This window comes from Amphibalanus amphitrite, unplaced genomic scaffold (assembly GCF_019059575.1).
Source record: "Amphibalanus amphitrite isolate SeventyFive unplaced genomic scaffold, NRLGWU_Aamphi_draft 000476F_arrow, whole genome shotgun sequence".
Taxonomy (NCBI): Eukaryota; Metazoa; Arthropoda; class Thecostraca; order Balanomorpha; family Balanidae; genus Amphibalanus; species Amphibalanus amphitrite.
In genome coordinates, this window is record NW_024881970.1 from 1 (window position 1) to 17,021 (window position 17,021).

At 48.8% G+C, this 17,021-nt stretch overlaps 2 protein-coding genes across 6 annotated transcripts; both read right to left on the minus strand.

Moving 5' to 3' along the window:
- Positions 1 to 22: 22 nt before the first annotated feature.
- LOC122392253 (ER degradation-enhancing alpha-mannosidase-like protein 2) lies at positions 23 to 2,174 on the minus strand (the record flags this gene model as incomplete). The annotated part of the gene is made up of 6 exons (XM_043386920.1): positions 1,982 to 2,174; positions 1,547 to 1,714; positions 1,073 to 1,204; positions 736 to 839; positions 319 to 438; positions 23 to 122 (listed from the first exon to the last, which is right to left on the minus strand). Coding segments are annotated over exons 1-6 (719 nt in total), but the record flags the coding sequence as incomplete, so codon positions are not given.
- Positions 2,175 to 8,910: 6,736 nt separating this feature from the next.
- Positions 8,911 to 16,982, minus strand: LOC122392241 (anaphase-promoting complex subunit 10-like). Of its 5 annotated transcripts, none has more exons than XM_043386895.1 (4): positions 16,948 to 16,982; positions 15,559 to 15,685; positions 12,779 to 12,941; positions 8,911 to 9,724 (listed from the first exon to the last, which is right to left on the minus strand). In XM_043386895.1, exons 2-4 carry the CDS (start codon positions 15,677 to 15,679, stop codon positions 9,439 to 9,441), a joined length of 570 nt encoding a protein of 189 aa, XP_043242830.1. In that variant the 5' UTR covers positions 15,680 to 15,685; positions 16,948 to 16,982; the 3' UTR covers positions 8,911 to 9,438. The 5 variants fall into 5 exon arrangements, with proteins under 5 accessions (XP_043242830.1, XP_043242831.1, XP_043242827.1 ...); XM_043386896.1 differs by lacking the exon at positions 16,948 to 16,982 and adding an exon at positions 16,838 to 16,859; XM_043386892.1 differs by lacking the exon at positions 16,948 to 16,982 and adding an exon at positions 16,697 to 16,766.
- Between the last annotated feature and the right edge of the window lie 39 nt (positions 16,983 to 17,021).

The window sequence follows — 17,021 nt, forward strand, 5'->3', positions numbered from 1 at the left end:
CGGCATCAGTGCGGTCATTTGCCGGTCAAACATTGATGTGGTTGCCGAAAAGACCGAGTGTAGACTGACGCTCCCAGAGAGCGTACAGGGCGCGCAGGGCACACGCTCATATAAGGAGTCGCCTGAGAACGACGGTGAAGAAAACAATTATGAATCGATAGCATGAGCTAGTCCAGTCTGTTCCGCGTCAATCTATTTCAATTCTTTGTCAACTTTAAATGCAAGAACAACATCCCAAAACCACGAGAACAGCATCCTATGTGTAATGGAATAGCCACCATGATTGCTCAAAGCGCTCAAAGTAACGCATTACCGTACCTGTGAGCCTGGAGAGAGTGCCGAACTCGACGATGAAAGTGCCCACGCCGGCAGTACAGGTGATGGGTGTTTCGCCCGGGGGAACGCCGTACCGCAGGTTCACCGTGCCGTACGGCATACCTGGGGAAATGACGGGTTAGATGAAAGGTTAGACGGGGGTCACATGGTCATATGGATGATCACATAGTCAGACTTAGATCATAGGCTTATATGACATGCCGCTGGATCAGACCAATAGCCATGCCATTATATAGAACATGTCACACAGAAGATCACATAAACTGATGGTCAGATGAAGTGTCACAGGGTCAGGCAGAGGTTAGTAGGCTAAAGTACGTACACAGCTGGAATCACCAGACCACACGATCACACCATAGCAGACCTGCACTGATGTGCATGGGCATCACGAGTCCTCACCGGTGGGCGTGTCGAAGGCGGGCAGGATCCGGTCGGCCACATCCACAGCCAGTGCCAGTAGCGGTCCGTTGCAGGGCCAGCCGGGCGGCAGCGGCGCACCACCCCTGTGGGTTATATTAGTGAGAGTAAACCATACATACCACAGCAGTCTGTTACAAAATAGGCTAGCCCTGCGGCAGCGCCACGCCGCCCCTGCAGGACATTTGAGCGGAACGAAGCCTTCTCAACAAAACGAGAAAAAAATGGTATGAGCGGCTCGGCCCGGCACCGCCCGCTAGCGCACGTATAGGACTCACTCTCTCGCTCACTCTCGCTGGTAAGTCTAAGAGTAACTGACCTGTCGAGCATCAGGTGGGCGCTGAGCAGTCCGCCCACCACCCGAATGTTGGTCTCAAACACGGACACGTTGATGTTGAGGTCCATGTCCGAGTGGGACGTCACAATCAGCTCAGCCACCCGTCGAAACTCGCTGGGGGTAAGTGGGCGGGACAGAAAGGTAAGAATGGAACAGCGTCCTTTCACGGGTGTTTGTACAGTGATCGATCGTTTAAAAACACTTCGTCATTGGAAGAATGGCCTATTTTAGTCCAGCATCGCACATTACTGAACACCGAACACCACACATGATTCCATGCAAATTTTTCCCGAATCAATGCAGCGGAGAATCTGATATCCTGCCATTCCCGTACTATTCATTTACGCAATGACCACGAAGATCGGTGTTGACACGCTGTGCCTTCTCGCCATCACTTGCTATGAGCCCTTTAGGGCCATCTGACGCGTCCTGAATGGTTTTCTGCTACCGTCTTACCTGTTATTTCCCATGACGGCCAGTGTGTCGAGCGCGTCGATCAGCGTCAGCGAGTACGATCCCCAGGTGTCGATACCGTCACAGGTGAGCGGCCGCAGCTCGTCCAGCGGGTAGGCGTGGCGCAGGTAGCCCTCGTACGAGTGCTGAAACATCTCCCGCACCTCGTCCCTGCGGCAGACGGCGGCGATCCACAAACGATGGTGGCAACAGACATCGCTGGTGAGGTGACAGACGAGTGTGGACCGGAGAATAGTGGACCGGAAAATCGCAGTAGATGCAAACTAATAAAGAATACCAACTTTTCACCAGTAGGTAGCCTCGAAATAGTAGTTTTGTCACTCTCCAAGCAAAATCGTCATTCATAATACAAGAACATGACCACTGCATGTTTAGGCATACAAGTCTGAAAGCAAATACAGTAAATTAAGCACCTACCGAAGTCGAGCCAACCTTTCCCTTGTGAATTCTTCAAAGGCATTTACAGAAAAATGGAGAAATAATAAACACAATGCTGAGTACCAAAAATTCATCTTTGCTTGATGGTTGTAACTGTTTAATCACGTCAATTGCATAAGCTTCTCATACTTGTTGGCAAAACTATCTTATCTTCATCTGAAATACTGAGAATTAAACAAAGGTCAACAGACTTAATTACCCACCCTCGTACCAGAAATATAAAAACATCTCTATGAAGATATATGTATTTCAAAAGCATGTGCTGTAGCTTAGTTTGTACCTACCTAGAGCACAGGACTTTTGGCAGTGAGAGGGATCAGGTTCAAGACATTCTTGGCTCTGGCACTCAACATCATGAGACCTGATGGGAATGGTCAAGGCCCTAGAATGGTCTGCAGTTCAAATTGGTGGGATCAGCAGCAGCCAAGTGGTATCAGTTGAGAGAGATGGACCATGTCTGGATGGTGTTAGGTGGGCACACTGAACTTCAGCCTCTGTGATGCATTGCAAATTATTTACTTGGGTAGGTAGGTACCTGGGAAAGTGCAATCTGGAGGTAAGGGTCAGGCCTGCAAAACACTGACAATCTCTGCTTATAGCACTAGTTCTAGTTCTTTCAATCTGCTCATTGAAACATTTGAGCCAAATTCATCACAAAGGTATAACTATAAGATATTGGCAACATGTAGTGTTTGACAGCACTAATGTTTATAAATTATGCTAAGAAATATGAGTAGCTGTAAAGCAGACGTCACACTTGTTTTTTGCGACCAAGGAGAGACGCTAATCACTAGGTATACCCAGAGATGCTTTCTAATCAAATCAAACCAAAGTCCAAACCTAACCAAACCTGACCTAACCTTACCTACAACCTAACATCTACCACCGAACACCTAAGACATACAACCTACAACTTAACCTAAAGCGCCTTTCCTTGGTTGCAAAAAACAAGTGTAACGTCTGCTTTACTAGGTGGTAGGTACACTCGGGCGCAGATTGATGTTCCACCACTCCCTACCCATCGGGCTCCCATGGCCCAACACTGGCTGCTGCCAGTGGCAGCACTGGCACTGGCAGGCAGTGCTGAGCAGTGCTGAGGGCAGGCAACACTGGAAGCAGCCAGTGCTGAGCCATGGTGATGGGAGCCCGATGGGTCGGTAGGGAGTGGTGGAACATCCAATCTGCCCCCAAGTGTACCACAACCCAGCAATGCAATGTGGTGGAACATCCAATCTGCCCCCAAGTGTACCACAACCCAGCAAAGCATTGCAATCATTACATTACAGCCATTCGGGATTTATCTAATGGGGGTTTAAAGTTAAAGGGACCCTCCCACCTTCAAAAAAGTTAATGAATTGGCACGAAAGTGATGTCGCTCGGTTCAGAAAGAGCGAAAACGAATATCTACCAAATTTCATCGAAAAATATTCACCGGTTTTCAAGATATTATACTTTTACTTTTGTTTACTTTTTGGGATCTCCGCTGTTCCTAGCGACTTTATTTGAAAGTGCGGCATTTTTTGCGCGCAAAGCAGCATATACCACCGCGTGCTACCAAACGTTTTAGTCAAAGATTTAAAAATCGTTAGATCTCCGCTGACGTCACAAATTCTAAGGGGGCATACCAATGCACTAGCCCCTTAGAATCCGAAAACTGCAAGTTTGAAATTCCATATCTCCGAATTAAGGCTCTCTCTATCGCCTGGATAAAAATAGGCCCCGCCCATCCCAATCAGCTGCTGCATGACGAGTTGATGACGACAGCCACTACTTACCAGCAACCAATCTAGGGATAGCGTACTTGACAGTAATGGTGCAGCGGTTGCAAAATATTACATTGTTATTCAAACGGTTTTTGCTTTTAGGGCCTTGTTAGATGAGGATGAGGTTAGATTAGATGAGGTGTTGATGAAGGCAGGTATTTTTTTTAAATTTTGACAATTTTTTGCCCTTGTTTTACTTAATAGCTGAACCCGGGACCACCTGAAGTCTAAACCTTATTTTATATAACATGTCAATGCTGATGCTGTCTTGAAATGTGAAATTTAGACAATGGTAATAGGAATAATGAATAGCAATTTCACCAACAACATTTTAATCTCTAGGAAGTGCAATTAAAATTAAAATCACTGTCTGCCACACTGCTCCATCCTGGTCATGCAACCAACGTTCATGGGTGGTGTTTCACGGCAGAGCACGCACTGCAGTGCTCAGCACTGCAGTGCGCTGCGTGTGTCAGAGCATTGGGTTTCCATGGCAGTGTCAACAAACTTCACTGTGACGCTAAGCTATGACAGCATCCCAGAACGCTGCACGCTGCGGTACCAGCACCAGCAGCATGCTAGCAGTATTTGAACTCAAACCTCTGTTCTTGGTACGGTTTTTCAGAACCTCTCACTCTGTTCCAAACGCGATTGATCATAAACTAAGAGATCACATGCAACGTCATTTGAGTGATGCTATGGTATGCCGTAGCTACCAGTGCACACAGTGTCTGGATGGTGAAACAGGGCCATTATTAATCACATTTGCTTTGCTTTGTTTCAGCAGAAACCTGTCTGCACATGGGAGGAGCGCAACAAAAGCCCATCAAGTTCATGCATGGCAGTGGATCTCAACAGGAGAAAACCAGAAAGAACATGGATGCTTGTAGATTGCAGTTGTACACTGCTGTTATCACCTGATGTGCGTGGCTGGCATTGCTCCTGGCAAGAACCACCTGCAAGTGATGAGATGGTGCCTCAGTCGTTGAGTGTGCTGCAGTGTGAGAGGTGCCCTGATCTCTACTTTGTGATGGGTTTCCATTGGAGGTTCAACTGAGAAGTGAGAACTGACTGTGACCATGCTTGAGCATGCCAGTGGAGCTTTACATGCTTAGGGCAGCTTTTGAACAGATGCTGACCATGGCATGTCCCATCCAGTTATCACGTGCACAGAATGGTGGGGGGAGGGCAACTCTGGGCTCTTGAGTCAGCCCTACTGCACAGGGGGTACAGATGGCCGCTTACGTTTGGTGTGTCTTGCACTGCATTATCAAGCCCAGTCTGCGCCACAGGCAATGGGTCGGGCTGCACTATATTAAAGGCAGACTATCTTGCAAAGGAGGCTGGCATCCTCTCCCATAATGACACACCAATTGGCAATCATCGCTGCGATGATCACGAGGGTGTCCGCTTATCTAACATGGTGAGGTGGAGAGCCAGTTCAAGCTGGCCTGAGGGATGGTTTTACTTCATCTGAGGCCCCCTTTCCCCGCCTGCCAGGTCCGGTCAAACGACCGCTTCACAGTGAACGACTTGCAGTGGATGCCGTCCCACAGCGCAACGAGCTCGCCGACCAGAGGCGGCGGCCAAGAGGCGGCCGCGCTCCCCCAGTCGACGGTCCCGGTGGACGTCGGCAACGCCCACCGCGCGACCATCAGATCGGCTCGCGACAGCGCCGTCGCCGACTGACCGCATGACTGGTATCTGTTCTTGATGTGGGACCGACTGCCACCGCCGGTCGCGGAAGGGCATCGCTCATCGGCCATCGACGTCCGCCAGCTTCGCGTGGGTCACTGTTCGGGCTGCCACCAATACACCGAATCGGATGGAACCCTGTCGGCGAATGCCGGCGGTGCCCCGACATCGACTGCGCGGCGGCCAGTGCATCGCGTGCCGGGAGGAGGCTGGCACCCCCGATCGGTCATTGGTCACAAACCGTGTCCCAGCTCATGACTGCATCCAGCGCAGCTCTGTGAGATGTTCTGCAGCTGCTGCAGTCTGCCGCGTGTGTTGAAAGAAGAATGAACATGAGAAAACCTCAAAACTTTATGCCTATTCGTAATTGACCAGTATTGGAATAAGTTTGGATTTTGAGAATTTGTGTCCCTGTGCTTGTGCCTGTGTGGAAAGGCATGCTTTACGGTGTACCATCTCAATGTCAAATCCCGGCTGCGCTGTGCGGATTTGTGCGGCTGCTGACAGGCCACCTGGGTGCCAACGTATGTGCGAATCCGCGAATACGTTGTGTTTCGTCAGTCAGTATCGTTCTGAAAATATTGACTGCAATAGGCTATATAGCGTATGACGGTTCAGCCCAGCAGTAATAACTGACCATTGATTGGGCGAATTTTGTGTGGTGGTTCGCTAATACATAACCTAAAGACAGATGCTGATTATTTAGGGACATATTTGTGTTATGAGGTTATCGGTGGAGCCAACAAATAACAAAATGTACTTACTTTTATTGACGTTTCGGTTTCAAACAACCTTCGTCAGAATAGAATTACAAGTTACGTCTCATATTTCAAAAATGCACATATTTCAAACACACTGAGAACATAGCAGAGATAAATTCACGTTCAAGTCACGTTCCACGAAGACTTTAAACATAGCCAGTGTTGACGCAGTTTGAATTTATCTCTGCTATGTTCTCAGTGTGTTTGAAATATGTGCATTTTTGAAATATGAGACGTAACTTGTAATTCTATTCTGACGAAGGTTGTTTGAAACCGAAACGTCAATAAAAGTAAGTACATTTTGTTATTTGTTGGCTCCACCGATAACCTCATAACACATAACCTAAAGAGTGTTTTGCCGGAATCGTTTAGTAGCAGAACTGACCGGAATATCAGTAGAATGCAACGGTTTGAATCGTTAATTTGTTGAAACGATTGTTCTCTGAGACCACTGTGTAACTTTTGACCTGAGAATCACCAATTATAACGACAATGGGGAAGCAGTAGGCACTGTAGAGTGTAGGCAACACTATATAGTTGGCACACTTACGGAAGCACACGACTTACGCAGTGGACATCTGCATCATGCATGTTAAGGTTTACTGGGAATAGTGAGAAATTAGTCAGAATATAACTGACTACGGAAAATAGGCGATATTTCCTATTGAGCTGGGGCGGAGAGGGGGAGGGGACGTGTGGTCAGCTATGCCAATAATTCATTCTCTTTATGCAGTTGTGTAAAAGGGCGTCCGTTTTTGGGTGAGACCTTCCCCATCGGCCATTTCCAAGTTAAATCGTGGTGGAGAGTCTGGAGACCTCAGCCTCGGTAGTCGGTACCCTGCGCGCTGCGCCACCTTGCGAAACATAAAGCAGCAGTCCTGACATCTACAGGCGTGACTTTTCATGAAAGCGCGGATGTGTTCGCGCTTATGCGAAGAAAATTCTTCCAAGTATGGTTGATAATGAGATTGATTGTTGTCATTGATTTATTAATTCATTGGCAAAAGTACCCTAATAAATCGGTAAAGTAGCTTGAACTGTATCGTATTTCCTTGGAAAAAAATGACGAACTCATCCTAAGACATGTTGACAACATCATGTTGAGCGCTGACGTTCCATGTATGGGACTGCTGTGGTGTGGTGTGTGTTCCATGTGTGCTCACATATGTTTCAAGGATGGAACGAAATAAAGGGCATTATTATTATTATTATTATTAAGACATCCAGATTATTGGATGCGTTCGTCAGTTGTAAGTAGTTCAAGTTTTTGGGAAAATTTGCTTGTGGAAAATCATAATATTTCAAAGATATGCCTATTTTCGAATAATTTATGCATTTATCTGCATTGAAAAATGATTGTAAAGCAAAAGTGCAAAAGATTATATTGTCAACTTATTTTCTCAAATCACAATTTACGAACGCACAAAACTCCAGCTTTTTATTTAGTGCGTGTGCGAATTGCGGTCAAGAAAAAATATTTAAACTGTCTATATCCCTCTTAAAACAATGAAGGATGAATGAGGAAAACGCTGTTTTGAATAATTGTATATTTATTTTTTCTTAATTAAGCAAAAGTACAAAATTTTCAACTATTATTACATTTGCTCTCACAAAACCCATCACTTTTTAGCATGACGTCATGTCAGCCAAATTTACTAGCGCCATCTCTGGAGAGCATCTTTCGAAACCTCCAGACGATAGAGAGAGCCCGAATTAAAGCATTTGTCGATGTTGTGAGTGCCCAAACCGGTATTTGCAGGCCATGGCCACCAATTTGGCTATCTCAACTCAAAACTTATGTTAAGGTGGGAGTGTCCCTAGTTTAAATTTAACTTGAAAATATTTCATTTATTTCAAACGCCAACAATATTTATACAAAATCAATCACATCACAATCAAGGCAATACCATGGATAAGAGGGCAATACGCATATATAAAACATTTATGTTCAAACTATGGCTCAAACCAAACAATTTTAAACATTTGAACAAACATAAACAGATTTCAACAAATCAGAACGCTACACTTCGAACTAAACCTGAACATTGAACAGATAATTGCATTCTTGTTTGTCTCATTAGCGCATTATACGTCTGGTACTCGGATTGCTTCCAAGTTCCAAATGAAGAGAAGTACTACTTTACTTCTCCAGCGAGCTTAATTGTCGTGAGATCGTGGAAGATCTGAGTTAGGTCTTGCATCCAACATTGCACTGCAGGGAGAAGAGAATGGAGTATGGGCCGTATGGGCCAAATGACATGAGTCTACTATACTATAGGTCGTAAGCCAGGCCGTTTTATGTATCCTTGGCTAGGCTCAAGGCTTCTGAATCCGCAAGGCCGTCTGCCGCGTACGTACCTACATTGTTGATGTGCAATGCGCATCATTGCATGACCCTTTGTAAGAGAAGGCGTGCACCAATAAGGTTGAGACTTGAGACTTGAGAGGCTTCAGTATTGGCAGGCTTCTCGTTAGTCGTTACTTCCTATTCACGGTCTAGCCTCCAGTATAACTAAGGGGTGCGTGACAATGATCTCACCAACGCCAGATGATCTCACCAACGCCAGAACTACAGAGTTGCATGAACGGCGGACAAGGGCAATCGCGGTATCATAGGCTTTTTTAGGTAGAGGTAGATACGGCGTAGACTGGCAGCTGAGTGAATCTTGGCACCCAGTGAAAAGCGTGCGACGATTGAGTACCTGAATAGTATTTTGAACAGCATTGATGACATTTTATTTTACATTTAAATGACAATGCGAGTAGGTACACATGAATTTAAATATATTCCATATTGTTATTTCTCACATTCACCAAAGGCCATGATGCTTCTCACTAGAAGTTCATATATGACATTATTATGAATTCACGAGCATGACATATGTTTATGCCACAAATAAAATGAACATAAAGCACTACAAAGTGCACATACACTTACTAAATGGCATGTAGCTGCAAGCATGAACAATTACTGTCACTTGGTGCCCATAAGCATCAGCACTAGTCGGGCACAGCCGGGCACCGGGTTCAGTAACAGTCTACATTCATTGATGGTTTGCAAGTCGATGGTACACAACACTGAATATGCGCCGGACACCAGTCGTATCGTATAGCAGTTTAGTTCACCGGCAATTCATCACACCGAGCGGACGAGCCGCCCAATCCCGACCTCACCACACCGGAGCGGGCACGGACAGCCCACGGCCCTCCCTCTCCGCTACCTCAGGCACGCGTACTGGGAGCACTCGACGCTGACGAAGCTGCCCACCGGCTGTACGGTGACGCCGCGCTGCTCGACGGGCGCGTGCACGCGCACCTGGCGCATGTGCGTGTCGCGCCCGTTCTGGTGGTTGGTGATGACGGCGATCTGCAGGTGGTAGGTGCGCAGCGGGCGGTCGTCAGCGCCGCGCAGCGCAAACACCAGCCAGCCGGACGGCTCAGAGAGCTCGCGCACCTCCAGCTCACGCAGGTCGTGGAAACTGGTGCCCGCGCGGATCGACACCCTGCCGACAGGGGGGGGGGGGCAGTCTCAGTTCTGGAGTGAGGTGAGCGGAGAGTCGAGCCAGCCGAAGCACTTAGGGGCCCGCCCAGGGTTGGCACTGCCCATTACCCACTGCCCGGGTTTTTTGGGTTTTTCTATGGGTTTTTCATCGAAATAACCCACTCCGGGTTTTTTACCAAAAAAGGTGTTCTTGAACTGCCGCAAGAAACCAGGTTTGTGTATCTTCAAGGGGAGTGAACCGTAAACCAAAAGTGTCATCTATGGACTGTGAACCCATTGCAGCGGCGCCAGGACTGCAGGGCGCAGTCGGCGTCCGATTGCGGCCGGACGGATCCTATGGCGGCGCCGGTCATCTGATGATCGCGGCGCTGGGGCGCGGCGTCCATGAGCTGATGCAGTCCTGAGGACCAGCCCATCACGCGAGGAGTGTTGTGTGTCCTTCTTCACCGCTTTCAGTGTTGTAGCTGCAATATCCTGAAACATGGCGGCGTATCGACCCGGCAGGAGAAAAGCCAAGGAATGGGACTTGTTTGAAGAGATTGAAGACCCTAATAAAGTGAGATGCAAACAGTGCGAGACGGAGGTGAGCAAGAAGATCGAGAGGGTGCGAGTGCATCTCGAAAAGTGTCGCAATTCAAAGAGGCGGAGGGACGACGCTGAAGATGAGCAGGACGTGGAAGAGCCCACCACCGCACCCAAGCTGGACAAATGGGTGGTTCGCACGACAGGCGCAATGAAGAAAAAACTGGACGAGCAGTACGCCCGTGGCATATATGCGGGTAATATCGCTTTCAATGCGGCTGACAACCCTCAGATGCGAAAGTTCATCGAAATGACACGTGGAGGGACGTATGTCGCACCGGGACGTAAAGAACTGGCAGGTCATCTTCTGGACACAGTGTCGGATGAGTGCGAAGGGAAGCTACGTCAGCAACTAGTAGGAAAAAACGTAATTCTGGTTCAAGACGGCTGGTCCAATGTCCAGAACCAGCCAGTGATAGGATCCTGTCTCCATACTGGAGATAAATCGTACTTTGTCGGTGCCGTCGACACAGGCACAAACAAGAAGACAGCACAGTGCATCGCCCAGCTTGCTGACGAGGAGATCAAGCGGTGCGAGAAAGAGTACGGATGCACTGTGGTGGGCTACATCAGCGACAACGAAGCGAAGATGGTAGCGGTGAGGAAGATTCTGGAAGAGCTTCGACCAGGATTCATCACGCTTGGGTGCGCAGCACACTACGTCAATCTCGCGCTGCAGGAAATCTCTCCCAAGCCTCTCATAGGCCAGATCGTTGAAGTGCAGAAGTACTTCCGGAATCATCACCTTCCAGCGGCTTGGCTAGCTGAGAAGCCAACATCTGTGAAACCACAGCTGCCAAACGAAACGCGCTGGTTGAGCCATGAAGAGTGCGTCAAGACATACGTGGCAACTACCCTCACTATGTGAATATCGCGACAGAGCACGAGGAAGAAATTGACGACAAAATCAAAAGGATCGTTGAAAACAGTGGCGTGTACCGGTCAGCTACACACCTGGAGAAACAGCTGATCGCAGTAGCAGCAGCACTGAACCGACTGCAGTCTGATGCATGCTGTGCGGCTGAGGGCGTGGATGTGTGGATGCAGCTACTAGCCAACTCAGAACTGGAGTCTCACAGACCTGCCATCCAGAAGAGGTTTCAGCAATGGCTGAAACCAGTGCATCTGGTAGCTTACAAGCTACACCCTGTGTATAGGGGCGAGAAGCTGTCAGCTAAGCAGGAAGATGAAGTCCACACGTGGCTGGAGGGGCGGAACCCCGCGTTCGTTGGTCCACTGCTCCTGTTTGAAGCGAAGGATCCCAAACTGCCCAAGGCATTGTTTAACGAAACGTCAACTTCAACTGTAAAGCCCGGTGCATGGTGGAGAATCCTGTGCAACAGGATGAAGAAGTCAGAGAGTGCAGATGCGGTGCCAGAGGAGTTCACTCAGCTCATGGAGCAGGTCCAGTCGGTGCCGTGCAGCTCTGCCAGCATCGAGAGGTCCTTCTCTACCCTGGGAAACGTTCACAGTAAGATACGGAACCGACTGGGAGTGCAAAAGGCAGCGAAGCTGGCCAAGTGCTACTCGCTCCTAAAAAGCGACGAGGAGTGGTGGTGGTGATGATGAGGGAAAGGACGTGTGAACAAACGTGCTGCGTAGCCAAGTGTGCAAACGTTGAGCACTCGACTATAATCCAGCAGCTTCCATTGCTTTAAATAGTTAACGAGTTCAGAAGTAATCGAAACTCGTTCTAGTTCAGAAGTTACATCATCTGATGGATGCAAAAGTGTGATTATTATTACATTGCAGCCTCAATCTATTCTCTGTTGACGATCGTTCTCTCATCACAAAATGTACTGAAGTAATGAGGCTGCTAATAAAGGTTGTAGAAAGAACGATGATCTTTACTTGCAGTGCAGATTCAACAACATTGTTTACTGTCACGGTAGGTGTCGTATTGTGACGCGAACACATATTATGCCCAACGGCCCAACATACATGAAAAACCCAAAAAGCCCACATAAAACCCGAATAAAACCCACTACCCAGTGGGTTTTAATGAAAAACCCGGTTTTTTTCCAACCCTGGGCCCGCCAGCTCTCAAAACATTTTGAGATGGAACAAAAACGCATTATCAGTCATCGATCGATATCGGTTCCTCGCCAGTCGTCAGGATCGCCACCACGAATACCAATGTGCTCGAAATACGTTCTTTCCACACAAGTGGCTCATGACTTCATGAGTACTTTTGCTTATTTGCCAAGCCCGGCAAAGTTCAGTGAGATCAAATGATTGCTGACCCGATCAGCGTAGGGAAAGCCTATTTCGAGTAACACCGGGGATTTAGCTTCCATTATTCCGCCCATTAGCTTCCGACGGAATTAATGATCGATGACTTCTGTTTAGTGATAGAAGGCTACTTCCAAGCTGGATAGATTTAACAAAACTCGGCAGCATAGATTTGAAATCCTCTGTAGAATTTAGTATGTTTAAAACATTAGACTGAGCAGTGAAAAGTGTACATGCATACCTGTTTGGTGTGTAGCTCTCATCCTGTTTGAAGTCGGAATAGATGCACACCTGTTGAACGGTGGTTTTCCGTTTGAACTGGATGTTGATTAGATGCGGCTGCGGACCGTCCGACTGCCAGTAAGTCTCCAGCGAGAGGTCTCTCAGCTGGTCAACGCCAAAACCTGATCGGTAGACATAGGTAGGGGGAAGAACGTTAGCATTGCCTTTGCCATAACTGACATAATGGATATCAACACAGTCAATTTTGCAATATGCAATGAAAAGTTTGCTCAACTAAATAAACCAGTCAGCAAGAACGAGGTGATCAGTTGTTTACGAGGAAAATCTCGGTACGTGTGGCCCAAACCCAAGATTTCTTTGCGCCCAGTCCGACACACTCCCACAACACTTCAATAACTTCATAACAGCTGGGCCCATTGCACTGAAACATTGAGCATGGCGCGGTAATTGGGCAGTGGGAACCCATCACACTGCTGAGTATAGCAGTTGGGATAGCTCCAAATTCACATGTGAATGAAAGTTGCGTTGGGCCATTCTGCGTCTCTGTTTGCATCTCTGCGGCCGGGAGCGTGTGGGCGGCCGGCGCCCCGGGGCGAAGGCGCGTCCGCGAGCCGGATCGCCCACCAAACCCCAGATCGCCCACCTGCGCTCCATGACGAACCGGTCGTGGGGACTGCAGGAACAGCAGCTCCGGAAGGTGGCCAAAGGCTACATCAGAGGAGCCCTCGAGTATGCGGCATCGGCATGGCTAACTGCCAGTTGCCACGCCCCCGGACATGTCGAGCAGCTGGATCGCGAGCTACGATCGGCGGCTCGGGTGGTGACCGGCTGCACACGCTCAACCGCTCATGGCGGAGGCCGGACTCCCAGCCGTTCAGGTCAGGTGAAGTACTCTGGCCACCAGGATGCTCTGCCTGGCGAGATCGCTACCTGAAGATGACCCGCTGTGAGTGATCGCCGACCAAGATCCCACTCGCCGCCTGAAGTCGACCACTGGATGGAGACGCCTAGGGAGAGAGGCGCTCCGAGCCTGCCACCTGAAGGATGTGACGGTGGAGGAGCGCCTGCAGGTGATGCTCCCCTCGTGGTCTGACCCGGGTGCAATCAGGGTGGTGTTTCACCGGTGATAGCACGCTGCTATCACACGTGTCAAATTGGGTTTCCATGGAGACGTCAACAAGCCCATTGCTCCAACACTACCACAACTACAAGTGTGACGTCAGCGCATAGCAGCGTGCTGCTATCACCGGTGAAACACCACCCAGGATATCCCCGAACATGAGCGGGGCAGCCCGCCGGGACGTCCCCGCCGCGATTCGCCGCCAGACCGCCGAGAACTACCTCGCCACCTTCCCAGAAGCCGCTACCTGGATCTGGAACGATGGCTCGGCGGAGGGCGGCACGACGAACGGCGGCGGCGGCGCCCTCCTCATACTCGGGAATGGGGAGGCCAGGGAGATCAGGTTCGCCGCAGGACGCCTGTGCTCCAGTGCGCCGTGCCGTGCCGAACTGTGCGCTATCAAAGCGGCGCTGGAGGAGGTCAGCAGCCTGTCAGGTGCTCCGGCAGAAGTACCCGAGGTCCTATGTACCGACTCCCAGGCGGCGCTGTCCCTGCTGGCCGGAGGTGCGGGATCGCCGACCACCCCGATGGGCGCGGCAATCTGCGCCCTGCTGCTCAGCATCTCCGCAAGAGACCAAGAGGTGATGCTGCAGTGGGTACCAGCGCATTGCGGTATCCCCGGTAACGAAAAGGCGGATGAGCTGGCGAGGGAAGCAGCCGGCCTCCAACAGGACAGGAGGCGCCAGCGGATGTCCGTACCATCACGGGCGCCGTGGCCAGGACAGCTGCAGAGGCATGGCGCAAGTCGTGGCCGGATTCTTTCTTCCGGCGAATTTGGGGAGACCGGATGCCGAGCCCGGTCTCCGGCGTGAGCAGGAGCGAGGCGGTGGATGTGCACCAACTGAGGGCCGGTCACTGGGGAATGACCCGCTAGTATCTCCACCGCATCAGCCGCCTTCCGACGAACTCGTATCCCGGGTGCCCTGAGAAGGACTGCCCAGTGGCACGCTGCATCGTGTGCATTTGTGCAAGGAGGAGGCGGACACACCGGAGCACGTGCTGCTCCGGTGTCCGAGTCTCGCCGGTCTCCGTCTTCGGCTGCTCGGCAACATACACGTGGAGCCTACACAGCTGCGCGACGGCGACGTTGTCGCGGCCTTGGTCCGCGGCTTCAGGAGCCATCTGGAGCCGCTGGCTGACGAGTGACACTAGAGGTCACCCGGGAGGAGCAACAACAACAATAAGGCGCGTTCGCAGCGGAGCGGGGTGTGCTCAGTGTCCGGCGGGGGGGGGGGGGGGTTCGAATCGAAACTGCTGTGTCGGACAGTCATCCAGCTCGAGCAGGTTTGGCACAGGTGCTGATGTGAGATTGTGATGTTGCTCACAATGCAGTGAAGCCAACCAAGACATTTGCTTTACTGCAAGGTCTACAGATGTACACATTGCAAGTGCCCCTTCTTACCAAAGATAAGAACAACGATGATAACGACTTAGGGCTCTGAGACTGCAGAAGTCATCAGAACCCATGATAACAACTAACAAAAACAATAGGGCAATCTCTCTCACTTGAAGTCATTAGGGACCAGTGAGAAAGGTGGCCAACAGAAGTCAGTTGGCCACTCAGTTTGCACATGCAGACCCATGTAAATCTTCTTGCATGCACTCACAATGTATTCAGTTTACAATAACAAGCAGGGTAGATCCCTGACCCACCTTACCTGGCTTGCATGTAGAGAGACTCCAAACTGCTTGATTACCAACTTCTCGCACTCTACCAAGGCGTTCCTCCTTGTATGGGTCATACTCTTCAACAGCTTCAGATGGAAGCATTGTTATCATGTCAATCTAAAAAGGGGACCAGGGATAGAATCACATAAAATGGCTACCATATATCTGAAAGTGTTGTGAAGTCAAATGTAGATATGAGCTCATTGACACTAAAACCTCACCATTTCGATGACTCAACCATTCAAATTCTGTATGGTTCAAGCAATTCAAAGGGGCATGATGGAAATGCAGTGAGCTGATTGGGTAACACCTAAAAAATAATCTGACTGGTGCTTTCCAGCTCAAAAATGCATGTGCACTAACTAAACATTTCTAAGAGCCATACATCAGCAAAAACAGCAGAAAAAGTGCACTGGTGCATGTGATCATTCACAAAACTTGTCTAGGCTGCAGTAGACTTTAATTTGATATACATTTCATATCAAGATTTGAATGTGTTAGCTTACAGCTTACTTGAAAAAGGAGAGCCTGGGAAATGACTGAGAGCCCTGCAGTTCAGTCCTTTTCAACATGATTGCAGTTCAGCCATGAGCCAGTCTGAGTCAACACTCCGTAACCAAGAATCAATGTCACTGGCAGTGACATCACAATAATCCCTGCTAAGGCCTGATGATGATACCTCATGTATCCATATAGGGCATCAGTAGCAGCAGGACACCTTCAATAAAGGGGGGGGGGCACTGTCGACTTTTGGTCCCATTCTTTCCATGCAACGCCCTCGCCCATAGGGCTAATGTTAAGATGCCAAAATCAAAGGGGGCACGGTGCCCCGGTGCCCTCCCCGTTCTGCCGCCTATGTAAGGCATGGGGTTATCGGGGTTTCAGGGGAAGCAAATCAAAATACAAAAATTGGAGTCAAACTTTGAAGATGTAAGGATGGATTACGCTTATTTGTATTGATTTGAGATTTACTGGCCTCAGCCTGTGGAAAGTGAATTCATGAATTGTGGGACAAAAGCGCATGGGACAAGATTGGTGAACTTCATAGAGCGTCAAACTTTGATTGTAGTATTGTGGTAAAAAGCCAATTATATGAACAATTAAATAAGCAAGTAGGCAATTACTCACAAAACTCGAGAAACTCATTTTTTCAAAACTTACTTCCAAAAATAATTCATATTTGGAAGCAGGATTACTCTACTCTTATGACGGAATCTCTTCATTGAGTGTTGATTTGACAAAAAACGAGTTTTTTTAAACCAAAAATACTTAATTAAAACAAAAGGCATTAATGTGTTTTTTAGGCTAATAATGTTGCGTTCATTTGAAATTGTATTTAGTTCAATCAAAATTATGAAAAACTGACGAAGCTGCTTTACGTGAAAATATTTTTCCCATATCTCCCCGATCTCTCCTTTATAATATCGCAGCAAAAGTGAACTTCAAAAATGAC